At 47.1% G+C, this 12694-nt stretch overlaps 1 protein-coding gene across 1 annotated transcript; it reads right to left on the bottom strand.

The window, feature by feature from the left end:
* Window positions 1-1398: 1398 nt before the first annotated feature.
* LOC125086659 (CMRF35-like molecule 1) lies at window positions 1399-7089 on the bottom strand. Its single transcript, XM_047706008.1, has 3 exons — window positions 6945-7089; window positions 3728-4060; window positions 1399-1983 (listed from the first exon to the last, which is right to left on the bottom strand). The coding sequence occupies exons 1-3, from the start codon at window positions 6982-6984 to the stop codon at window positions 1805-1807; spliced, it is 552 nt and encodes a 183-aa protein (XP_047561964.1). The 5' UTR covers window positions 6985-7089; the 3' UTR covers window positions 1399-1804.
* Between the last annotated feature and the right edge of the window lie 5605 nt (window positions 7090-12694).

The following is a 12694-nucleotide window of genomic DNA, read 5'->3' as shown; positions in this document are numbered from 1 at the left end:
CACACACACACACACACACACACACACACACACACACACTGTGGTTCCAGACCTTACCTTTGGGTAGGGGACGAGGGTAGAAGACAGACGATACCACTTTACTTCACATTCTGTGTACTTTTTAAATTTCCTTTCCTAAAAAAGGCACCTATTGCATGGAGCACTGGATGTGCTGCATAAACAATGAGTCTTGGAACACTGAAGAAATAAAATAAAATTTAAAAATATATAAAATAAAAACAAAAACAAGAATCCACAGAGGCGCCTGGGTGGCTCAGTGGGTTAAACCTCTGCCTTCGGCTCAGGTTATGAGCTCAAGGTACTGGGATCGAGCCCTGCATCGGGCTCTCTGCTCAGCGGGGAGCCTGCTTCCCCCTCTCTCTCTGCCTGCCTCTCTGCCTACTTGTGATCTCTCTCTGTGTGTGAAATAAATTTTTAAAAAATCTTTTAAAAAATCCACAAATAAATATAAAAGTTCACAAATCTGCTCAGTATTTCACTAGCTCCCTCTTGCCAAGGAGACGGCAAGTGGTGCATGAAAGAATGTTTCCCTGGGTCAACGGTCAGGTTCACTTGGACACACAGTCAGCTCTGGTCTCCTAATCCCACACCGGGATGTGTGTGCATCCAACGCCTGAGTTCCTCCACGGTGTGTGTAGAAGATGGAGCTGGTGTACTGAATTGAGAACAAGCTGAATAACCTGCTGAATGGGAGGCAAACGCCACCCACATGGGTGTGCAGGGAGCTCCCTCCACAGCCAGCCTCCCACTTTGGGTGCTGCTGCCCCTCGGAACAATTTGTCACTTAAACTGTAACCCCTGGAGGATTTTACTAGCTGCCAAGCACATGTAGATATGGCCTTAAGAAATACATATACTGGCAAAAGGCTTTTGGGGAGAAGGACGATATACGACCCTGAAGCTGGGCAGCTGGGGATGCCCGGCTCGCTCAGGGCAGAACACCGCCCCTTCACAGAAGCCCGGCAGCCGGGAACGCCCGGCCCGCCCAGGGCGGAACGCCGCCTGCTTCAGGGAAGCCGAGCACCGGGAACGCCCGGTCAGCTCAGGGTGGAACGAAAACCACCTGCTTCCCTTTTCCGTGATCGCTCCTTTCTCTTCCGAGAAGCACCCATGGTTAGCTAGATGAGTCCTTTGAATGTGCTTGGTTAACTATGAACTTTGTCCTCCTCCTCACTCGTCCTCAAGACGTGACTAACGTTTGACCTTCATCGGTCCTTCTGTTGGCTATTGTTTCTATCTAATAAAAGTGAGACTGTGGAGGTGCTCGTGGCAGCCGTCCTTTTTGACTGTGGTCCCCTGCTCCCAATCTCTTGCAGCTGACTTGTTTGTGCCTAATTCTTCTCCCGTCGCTGACTGGAAGTGGCATTGGGGACATAAACACCCAGGGTCATTTTAATGGAAGGCACAGTTTCAATACAACCACACAAAGGAAAGAGAGTCAAAACGTTTATTGCTTACAACTGTAGGGGAGAGGCACCCAGTGAGCCTGGGAAGGTCGGTCCTCCATCCCAGACCACGGAGGAGCAGGAGCCCCAGAGCAGAGTGCCAGGTCCTCTTACTTACACCGTAGACCAGACAGAGGTCACTGATTTTTCCTGGGCTCAACTCCAAGTGGTTATTTTGAAATGTGCATCAAGTAAAGCAAAAAGGGAACTTATGGAGGAGTTCTAAGATTAGAGCCTTTTCTAAACTCTAGAGTTCAGGGGTGAGCAGGGTTGCCTTATTATAAAATGCCTGGGCGGCAGCTCGTCAGAACAACAGCTGATTGTTCGCAAAACTTGTTTCACTCGCCCCAAATGGTCATGGAGAACGTGCGCTTCTTCTGATTGATGGACAGCTGGTTCTTCCTCAGCTCAGGTCCGGTGGTTTGAACAAGGATGCGGCAGCTGTTCAAATCCGTGTCCGGACACCATGAGTTCACGAAGGTCTCCCAACCCGGGCCGTAGTGACACTGCACGGTCACTTGCAGATGGAAGGAGGAGAAAGGAAACGATGAGGAAAAGAAAAAGTTAATGAATTAGAGAGCAAATATAAAATAGAGAAGATCAAAAAACCCAACAATGGGCTTTTCAACGCAGCAAAACCCTCGCAGGATATTTGTGATGAAAGGAGAGGTCTGAATAATCAATAATCAAAACAGGAACATCACACAATATCCCGGGCATAGTAAAAAGAAGGAAAAGCAATAAGGAGATAGGATAATAAAAGGATATCTAAACAATTGTATGCCAATAAATTTGAAATTTTAGGGGGAGTAAACCATTTCTGGCAAAAATAGTGTGATATCCTAAAAGATATTTACAAAAGGAAATAGAAAACCTGAATCCTCTTGTAGCTATTTCAAAGAATCAAATCTGTTATTAAAAACCACTCCAAGGAACCCCTGGCTGACTCAGTGGGCAGAGCGAGTGACTCTTAATCTCGAGGTCGGGAGTTCAACTTCCACCTTGGGTGTGGGGCTTACTTAAAATAAATAAGTGAATGAATGAGTGAATGAATGAACGAATGAATGAAACATCTCCAAAAGAAACCTCCAGACCCTTAGAGCTTCCTGTTGGGTATCTGCTAAATATTTAAGGAAGTAACAGTGTCTGTCCTAAACAAAAATTCCAGGACGTAGGAAAGGAAGAGGCAGTCCCAAATCCATTTAATGAGACTAGCATGCTCTTGATGACAAAATCTGACAAGGGCGCTGCAGAAAAGAAAAGTTATACACAACAAAGTCAGTCTTCGATGTAAATCTCAAAGTTCGCAACACAAAATCAGCAAACTGAATCGAGAGACTTAAGCAAGATAATACACCATTAACAAGTTGGGTTTAACCCAAGAATGCAAAATTGTTTGAATGAGAGAAAATCAGTATGTATAATATGCCACATTAATAGAGTTAAGGAGAGGGCGCCTGGGTGGCTCAGTGGGTTAAGCCGCAGCCTTCGGCTCAGGTCATGATCTCAGGGTCCTGGGATCTAGGCCCGCATCGGGCTCTCTGCTCAGCAGGGAGCCTGCTTCCCTCTCTCTCTCTCTCTGCCTGCCTCTCCATCTACTTGTGATCTCTCTCTGTCAAATAAATAAATAAAATCTTTAAAAAAAAAATAGAGTTAAGGAGAAAAATCATGTCATCATACCACAGATGTAGACAAGTCTTTGATAGATTTTAAATAGTCCTTTGACTAGGAAGGCCTTTCCAGACCTTAGGACTCAACCACAGCACCCCAACTGTGCTGGGCCTCTTCCCTCTGAGACCGGACTATGGAACAGGGGGTGGGAATAGCCATTATGAAGTCTGCCACAAACTCCAGAATGAGCAGGGACACGAGGGCACCAGAGGTCCAGGAAAGCATTAGCAAGAATTGGGGTCTCTGATCCTGAGGAAGAAGGTCCCTTTGGCCCAAGGACTGAAACTGGGACCATCACTTGCATCTCCATGGACAACAGACTCAGGCACTGGGCTGTGCAGAGAAACACCTGCCCTGAGAGGTTGGCTCCCATCCTGGAGGAGGTGGAAGGACCCATGGGAGCATCGAGGAGAAGCCCTCTCCCTCCCAACTCAAGAGGTACTTTGGGGTCCTAGAAGAATTCAGGACTCAACCACTTTGTGTGACAGTTCACACCAAGTGACACAAGTCACTGGAGAGGAACCTCAGGGAGCATCACAGAGCAGGTCCTGAAGACACATGTACACACACACACACACACACACTCTTACCTGGGTCAATGGTTACTTTAACTTCGACCCCAAGGTCCGTTCCAGACTTCTCGATCCCACACCAGTAAGTGTCTGCACTGTCCCACCTGAGGTCCTCCATGGTCACGGTGAATGTGCGCGATTTCCAGTTGTCCTTGATGGACACTCGGTCACCCTTCGCTTCCCGCTCTGATCCATCGGTTTGAACGAGGATATGGCAGTCACTCCACTTGGCTCCTTGACACCACCACTTATGGTAGGTCTCCCACCCGGGTTCATAGCGACACTGTACGGTCAGTGAGCCCCGCAGTGGGCCACTCACTGCACTGGACACTGCTCTGAGAGCAGATGAGCCTGGAAAGAGAAGCCAGTGTGCTTGTCACACCACACCCTACCCCCTGAGGGCAGAGCCACAGCCTCCTACATCACAAGTAGCCCCAAGAAACCCAAGTGCCTGATGAGTTGAGTGACAGTCAAAGAGGGAATACACCTTCCACAAGACAGACCTTTGTCCTTCAAAACTCCACGGGACAAAGCCACCACGGAAATCACCTAAGAGCACAACTCTACCCCTCAGAGAAACAAGAATGTCCCTACGGAGCAATGACAGCTTTCCATAATCCACCCCTCCCCCCTCCCTGTGGTCAATGTCATCTGGAAGCAAATGACCCAAGCGAAGGCATGGCCCCAGTCCACTTCAGCCCACTGTCCTCGTGCGAGATGTGGGCTCTGTGGTTTCAAACCTTTTCATTTTTCTAGAGTAGCCAGGAATCTGGATTTTGTGTGAAACCCCTCAACTTGAAAACACTGGTGACCAGCACAGAAACAGAGCAAAGGAATTTCTGTATCTTTAAAATCCCAAGAAATAGCTACAAAACTCTCTGGCAAATTCTTGATTGGGACAAATACTTTGATGACTGGAAATCGTTTTCCCCTAAATATTGACTATTCAAGTGCTTTGATAATTCTTGAAATTCTTCTAAAGTTTTGGTTCTTTTTTCCCAGAGAGTTTATCTATTCCATGCAGTATGTGTTAGCCTAAAGTCCTCCATTTAGAATGTATCCTTTATAATTAAAATGGTCATATCCGTTTCAATTACATGCTCTGACCACAGGTGCTGTGTGATTTTTGTGGATTATACCTGCTGCAGGCTGTCGTCCTTCTGTTTCTACTCTTCCTGCACATTTTTACACATTAAACCAGTTTTGAGATGAATTTGTGTTACTGTTTTTATTTCCTCAATCATTAATTTCTCATGTGGATAATTTTATTCCTCTTCTCTCCTCCAGATTACCACTTGGGCTCTTTTTCCAATTTGCCGAGTTAAGGACAGAGACAATTTTCTTCCTTTCTGAAAAGAACTAAAGGGTGTGAAAGGCAAAGAACTTACTTTTGTTGACTGTACAAATTCAGATATAATGCGCTTATCATGAATTTGAAGTGTATACCTCAGTGGTTTTTAGGGTATTCACAAAGTTGTGCCAAGAAACCCTGTACCCCTTATTGTTCCCCATTCCCTCTTCCCTGAAGCCTTTGACGACCACTAATCTACATCCTGTCTATAGATTTCTCACTTCACACATCAGCTGTCCGTGTCAGTAAGACTGCTCTCCCGCCTTCCAGATTTCTGGCAAGTGCTTCCAGGGACAAACTCCAGCCCATATAAGGAAGGTGATCCTGGAGGGAAGGCAATTCCCAGGCTTTGCTCAGGGATGCAGAAGAGGACTTAGGAGGGGCGGTAGTGATATCAACATCAACAGATGAGCTTACGCTCTCCGCCCCTTGATCAATTCTGTCCCTATATTGTTGAGGACTGGATGTTTGTGTTGCCCCACAATTCCTGTGTTGGTGTCCCAAGCTCTAACGGGATGGTGTGTGAAGCTGGGGCTTTGGGAGGGCATTAGGGCTAGAGGAGGTCATGATGGGGATCTCAGGATGGGACCAGTGCTCTCATGAGAAAAGACACCAGAGAGCCTCTCTGTCTTTCTTTCTCTGTGTCTCTGTCTCTGTCTCTCACTCTCCCTGTCTCTCCTTCCCTAAACACAAGGTGGAGGTCACCGTGAGAAGGTGGCTGCCTGAAAACCAGAAAGAGGACTTTCATCGCGAACTGAAATCAGCCTGCACCTTGATCTTGGACTCTCTGGCCTTCAAACTGTGAGACAAGAAATTTCTCTAGTTCAAGCCCCTCGGTCTCTGGTATTTTGCTCTTATGACTCATAAGCATTTGTAAGTCTTTTATGAACTTCCAAGTCCAGAAAATAATAACATGCAAGTTTTCCCAATAAGTGTTGTACATGCGTATCTCTCCCTCAGAGTGTTTTCCTTTTACACATAATCATGAAGAAGAAGTCCATGGATGAGTCCATGGGGTCATTCTATTTCCCATAATGTCCTCCTTCCCAGAAGAGACACTGCCTGCATCCTGCTCCAAGCTAAGAGATTGCGAAGGAGGAGAAGGAACAGAGTTGGGGGGTCAGATGGTCCTACCTTACTAGCTCCTGTCTTCTCTGAGCCTCGGGAAACTGCCTCCAAGGATTTGACTGTCATCCAGCCCAGAAATAGACACCTTCTCACCTCTGGTCTTCCCTCCTGGTTACAACCCTCAGTAAGTCTCAGAGCTTGTGCTTATGACACTAGACAACCATCTGGTCGTTGTCATCCAGAGCAGAGACTCAGGAAGCCTGATGTGCGGGACTGAACAAGTCTTCAGAGAGCCTGTCACACCCTGCGTTTCTGCCGGTCCTCCTCCCTCTATCCCTCTTCAGAAGAGAAGGTCTCAACTCGAGCTACAAGTCAAGATCACTGCACAGGCTTTTAAATGATCCAGATGCCTGAGCCCCACCTTGACTGAGTGGGTCTCAGCTGGAGCCTGAGCTTCTGAGCTCCTGCAAAGTGCCTCAGGAATTGACGTCATGTATGTATGTATACATTTGTGCACGTTTACGTCTGTCTCTCATCTACCCATCCATCCATCCATCCATCGTCCAGTATCTGTCCATCCATCTGTCTGCCAGGGATGGCAAACAGTACCCTAAAGACAAATACCGTATTACTTATTTTTACTTTCTTTCCCCAACTCCTAACTTAGAACCTATCAGGAAAAAAATTTTTTTTAATTTCTTTAACAAGAAAAGGTCTGGATGAGTTAAAGTCCCTGCCATTTCCCCCAGGAGAGAGCCGGTCTGTTTCCCGCCCAACTCTGTAAGTGCTATGTCCTGAAGCACCCAGCCCACTCACCTTGGACGACAGGAAGGAAGAGAACCAAGAGCAGCCACATATCCTGCTGCCTGGGTTGTCCACCTGGTGCTCAGCTGATGCCCGCTGCCCTCCAGGGACTGGAACTGAGCTCAGAGGCAGAATGCCTTCTATTTCTCTAAATCGTCCTTTTAGAGTTCCCTCCTCTACTTCCCTAATTTTTTATTCAGTTCCTTCCTAATTTATTTAATTAGGAGAAAGGCAGTGTCCTCCTTTAGGAGTCTATGGTGATATGATTTGTCTCAATGATTTGGGGAAGCCAAGTGTCCCACTGCCCAGAACGCCATTTACCAGGATGCGTGAGGACCCGGGCAGCCCGCTGCCAGCAACTAGGGCACACAGTGCAACAGGGCCCAGACACTGACTCTCAGAGCGTGGCTCCAAGGAAGTGATGGAGACACGTTGGGTTTGCACGTGGGGAAGAACGCAGTGCTCAGGGCTTACGCCCAGCCTTGCTGGACACACAGCCCCATCTTTAGTCTCTTTCTGGGCAGCCCACCTGGGTGCATCCCAGACCACCCCTCTCTCCCTGGGCCCTGGACCTGCAGACCCCTTCCTCTTGGGCTTCCCCCCAAGGTCCTGATTACCTCTGAGAGAGGTGCCATGGGGAGAATTTAAGGAAAGCGAAGTGAGGCCTTTTCCCATCAGCCCCTTCTGCCCTAGACACTTCCTCTGCCACCTGTTGGCATATTTCCCCTGACTGTGGACTAAGGCCTCTTCCGAGCCCCACACTGCCTAGGCTAATGCCCTCCTAAGGGATTTTCCCACAAGGGTCTCCTCATCCTTCACATGTCCTCTCCTCCCTCTGTCCTCTGGCCCCGTTTCCTAACCTCTCTGAGACAATTCTGCTGCCTCCTTTCTTCTTTTACGTTTTCCACATTTGTGAGGTAGTTCTACCTCTTGGGAGGGTTTGGTTTGGTTTTGTGTTTTGACTCTCTCTTCCAGTCTTTGGGTGAAATGTTTAGTTTAGGAATTATATTTTCTTTTCAAAAGTTCCTTTTTGCTTTCTGCTCGCTGATGTTTTCAAAACTCTCCTCACTCTGTGGTCATGTGTTGGTTTGGTCTGGTCTGGTGTGGTCCTTCTCTTTTATATCCCAAACATGCCTCAAGGACAGATCACTGTTGGTTATCTGACTATAATGGAGAATGAGCCAGAATTTAGCTGATCAGGGCTCTGAGTATGTGGGGACAACACACCATGTGAAACAGGGGTGTCAGAGTGTACCAAATTCTTTAAGCTTCCATTCCTTCTTGAACTATAAGCAATGTTTTCATAGGACTAGGCAAGGGGATCTTCTAAATTCCAGAATGAAGAAAAGCGAAGGTGGCCTCCAGCACCCTCTCTACCTGCCTTGGATTCCCCAAATATTTCATGAAGTTAAAGAACCTCCTGGGGGGTGGGAGTGTTTGTTTCTTGATCCAGGTGCTGGTTGCAACATACTGAGCTGTGCACTTCTGATGTGTGCACTTTCTGTGTGTATTTGATTCCTCCAATGAAAAGGTTTTAGATTTTACCATGAATCTCTCCAAGCCATTACACCTGTGCTTACTTAATCCTTTAAGTAGCTTCCTTAATGGGGTCCCTTGGTGACTCAGTCGGCCAATCGGCCAACTCTTGATTTAGGCTCAGGTCAGGATCTCAGGGTCCTGGGATGGAGCAGGAGTCTGACTCTGATCTCGGTCCACAACCTCTTCGAGGATTCTCTCTCTCTTTCCCTCTGGCTCTCCCCCAGCTCTTCCCCCACCATCAAATAAATATCTTTTTTTAAAAAAAAGCTGCCTGAATGGTCCTTTGTGTGGTTGTAGCATAATTAACTCTTCCAGTATTGGTGGCCATTCACCATGTTTCCCGTATTTGCTGTCGCAAATCTACACGGCAGGATTGCAAATCTGCTCAAATGATGTCATCACACGCCACAGACCTCTTTCCCTGACTTCAGGTAGGAACCCAGACAGAGTACTTTCAGCAGCTATCCGAGCATTCTGCAAAATGAACCCTAGCAGGAGACTGGGGAAGGAAACCAGACCAAGAATAAGAGCAACACAGCTGTGAGTTTTCTCGTCATGTTTCCTTCTCTAACCTCCTGCCTGAGCATGAACCCTGCGGCTCAAAGCCTGAAAGTGCACACTCAGCAGGAACCCTAAGAGCTCAGGATGAGCAGAGAAAATAAGCCCTAGGGAAGAGGGGTCATATTCCAGGAGTTTTCTTGGGGTTTATGTTTTCTTTCCCTCCCACCAGGTCCCCAGCAAGCCTGAGGACAGAAGCTGCAATCCCACCTGCAGCCGCTGGGGGCCGAGAGCTGGAACAGCTAGGGGTCCCAGAACCTTGGGGGAGGGAGCGGGGAGGGAGACTACCACTACCTCTTCTCTCTCCTTGGCCTCCCTCTGCTTGGCCCTAGAAGCAACCCTACTCTCAGGAAGTGTGCAGCAGACTGAGGAGAGAAAAGCCTCAGCTCGCCACACTTCCCAGCCAAACGACCAGGAAGGGGAGGGTGGGGCTTCTGAAAGCTGGGAGGGGGTGTGGAGAGGATGGAGAAGAGGAAGCCCCTGAAAAAAGGGACCCCAGACCCCCAAGGCCCGCGCCCCAGCTGTGCACACCTCAACAGTCCCTGGAAGGAATACCCACTTTAAGAGCTTGGGGAAGACCATCTTCCGTCACAGACTGGCCACTGGAGGGCGCACGTGAGGCACATCGGGGAGCACCTGCAGGGCTCCAGAAAGCTGAACCAGAGCACATAGGAACCAGAGTCCACAGAAGCCACATCAGCCCTTGAAGTCCTAACGTCACCAGCTGGACTGCCTGCCATTAGAGAAACGGAAGTCTTCGTTAAAGACCATTCCGGCGAGGGGCTAGCATTGCTTGGTATGTGTGCGGTGGTTTCCTGAAATGATGTGTGTGTGAAACACACAGAACTGAACAGCACCCCAAACTCTACCATATGTAAAGTTTGAGAAGTAGCAAAAACAAGAGAAAAACGTTTCAGACTGTGAACGATAAGCGGTTGCGGTTTATTCTACCAAATTACACCTCAGGAAAACTTGAGAAAGACAGGGTGGGAGGGAAAAGTTTGAGGGGAGACCAGAGTTCCTGCCCCCCGCCCCTTCATAAATTATTTGTCTCAGACAGAAACCCCAGGTTTCGCTGAGACCCCTAATGGCAGGAAAAGCCTCAGCCTTCACAAGTGAACACAGAGGTCTAGGGCCTGTCGACGCACCCCCACCCCCACCCCAGAATATGCGCGACTTTGGCATGAAGAGAAAATTTTGCCCCTCCTTTAACTGCATAGAGGAATCCCAATGGCAGAGTCTTTGCAGAATAATAGTTACTTCCAGGGATAAATTTTATCTGAGTAACCCAACTACATGGCAGGGCAAACATTTGTTTAACAAACATTTACTTGTTTCCTTCTTCCTGTGAATTGTTTTCCTCTTTGGAGTCCCGAGCCCCTTCCCTTTTCTCTTAACTCTGGATGACATATGTACCCCCATTATGCCTGACTACCATGTTTGTGTGGATTCCCCACACTTATGCTATTAATTTTGATTTTCTCCTGTTGATCTGTCTCATGACGATTTGATTCTAGATCCAGCTAGAAGGACTTTGAATGGGACAGGAACACAGACTACCCAAGAATGCGATGGGACATTTTTGATCCCTGACACTTGGTGTAGTCAGCAGAATACTTTAACTAGCAGGACACTGCTCACCCCCGACAGTGCTGCTGCTGAGACATTCTTGGGACATCTGGCAGAGAGACAGCAGAAGGTAAGATTTCTCACCATGTCAGACTCCTGGAATCTCTATCTGCACAGGCTGGCAGAACGAGAGAGATCAGGGTTTTTGTCTCCCTCTCAGTTTAGATCAGCAAGTCGTGGAACTAGTTCCTTGGGCTTAGTGACCCTTTGGTTCAATTTGGTTGAGTACTCTATGGTTACCAAAGCATTTCATTCCAGACATGGTCTCTGTTTTCCTCAGTCTATGTCATGTATGTCGTTTGTCATCTGTTGGTAAGGAACATCTTGGAAGGCAATGTTGCAAAATTCGGGGACACAGGTAGATCACTTAAAACCTGTTAGATCACTCACCACCTCAAGAAGATTCCCATGATAGGATGAGATGGTCATGGAATGGGATAGATGGATACTAGTCACCCACCAGCCTTAAGAAAACCACAGCATTTTAAGAAAATCATGGCAACAATGGTCACAGTCGCCAAACTGTGGAGAGAACCAAGATGCCCTTCAAAGGATGAATGGATAAAGAAGATATGGTCCACATATACAATGGAGTATTATGCCTCCATCAGAAAGGTTGCATACCCAACTTTTGTATCAACATGGACAGGAAGAGATTATGCTGAGTGAAATAAGTCAAGCAGAGAAACTGGCGGCATCACGTTACCTGATTTCAAGCTTTACTACAAAGCTGTGATCACCAAGACAGTATGGTACTGGCATGAAAACAGACACATAGACCACTGGAACAGAGTAGAGAGCCCAGATATGGACCCTCAACTCTATGGCCAAATAATCTTCGACAAAGCAGGAAAAAATATACGGTGGAAAAAAGACAGTGTCTTCAATAAATGGTGCTGGGAAAATTGGACAGCAATATGTAGAAGAATGAAACTCGACCATTCTCTTACACCATACACAAAGATAAACTCGAAATGGATAAAAGACCTCAACGTGAGACAGGACTCCATCAGAATCCTAGAGGAGAACATAGGCAGTAACCTCTTCGATATCAGCCACAGCAACTTCTTTCAAGATATGTCTCCAAAGGCAAAGGAAACAAAAGCAAAAATGAACTTTTGGGACTTCATCAAGATCAAAAGCTTCTGCACAGCAGAGGAAACAGTCAACAAAACAAAGAGGCAACACACGGAATGGGAGAAGGTATTTGCAAATGACAGTACAGACAAAAGGTTGATATCCAGGATCTAAAAGAACTTCTCAAACTCAACACACACAAAACAGGTAATCATATCCAAAAATGGGTGGAAGATATGAACAGACACTTCTCCAATGAAGACATACAAATGGCTGTCAGACACATGAAAAAATGTTCATCATCACTAGCCATCAGGGAGATTCAAATTAAAAGCACATTGAGAAAGTCAATTTTCGTATGGTTTCACTTACTTGTGGAGCATGAAGAGTAACATGGAGGACACTGGGAGATGGAGAGAAATGAGTTGGGAGTAATCAGAGGGGGAGACAAACCATGAGAGACTGTGGACTCTGAGAGATAAACTGAGTGTTTTGGAGGGGGGAGGTAGGGAGTGGGGTGAGCGTGGTTGTGGGTATTGGGGAGGACATGTATTGCATGGAGCACTAGGAGTGGTGCACAAACAATGAGTTTTGGAACACTGAAAAAAAGTAATAAAATTCGAAAAAGAAAAAAGAAAACCCCCATTCAGCAAGGTATATTCTATACAGCCCACAGTCCCCAACCCCATGGCACATTCTTCCTTGGTGTTATTTTGGCTCCAAGACACCAGAGGTTTAGAGAAACCTGGTAGATGTTTCCTTTGGTTTTCTTCTACGTACTAAGAGACTGGCTTTATGACCTGTGAGGATATTCTCTTTGGTCTCCACCATTCAGAGGATGCACTCACTGGGGTACACTTCGGAGGCCAGCGCAACACTCTGGGCATCCAAGTCTCTGTCTCTCTGTCAGGTTGTGCCAGTTTTCAAGGTGTTTGTCATGAGAGGTTCCAGAACCATGA

Source organism: Lutra lutra, chromosome 16 (assembly GCF_902655055.1).
Source record: "Lutra lutra chromosome 16, mLutLut1.2, whole genome shotgun sequence".
In the NCBI taxonomy this organism is placed as follows: domain Eukaryota; kingdom Metazoa; phylum Chordata; class Mammalia; order Carnivora; family Mustelidae; genus Lutra; species Lutra lutra.
The sequence above is the reverse complement of the archived record's forward strand: the minus strand, read 5'-3'. Positions and strand labels throughout refer to the sequence as shown.

Coding starts and splice junctions, on each gene's coding strand:
- LOC125086659 (XM_047706008.1), bottom strand. CDS start 6,984: ATGTGGCTGCTCTTGGTTCTCTTCCTTCCTGTCGTCCAAG. Junction 4,061..6,944: donor CTTCCTTCCTGTCGTCCAAG/GTGAGTGGGCTG, acceptor TTCTCTTTCCAG/GCTCATCTGCTCTCAGAGCA. Junction 1,984..3,727: donor TAAAGTAACCATTGACCCAG/GTAAGAGTGTGT, acceptor TCCATCTGCAAG/TGACCGTGCAGTGTCACTAC.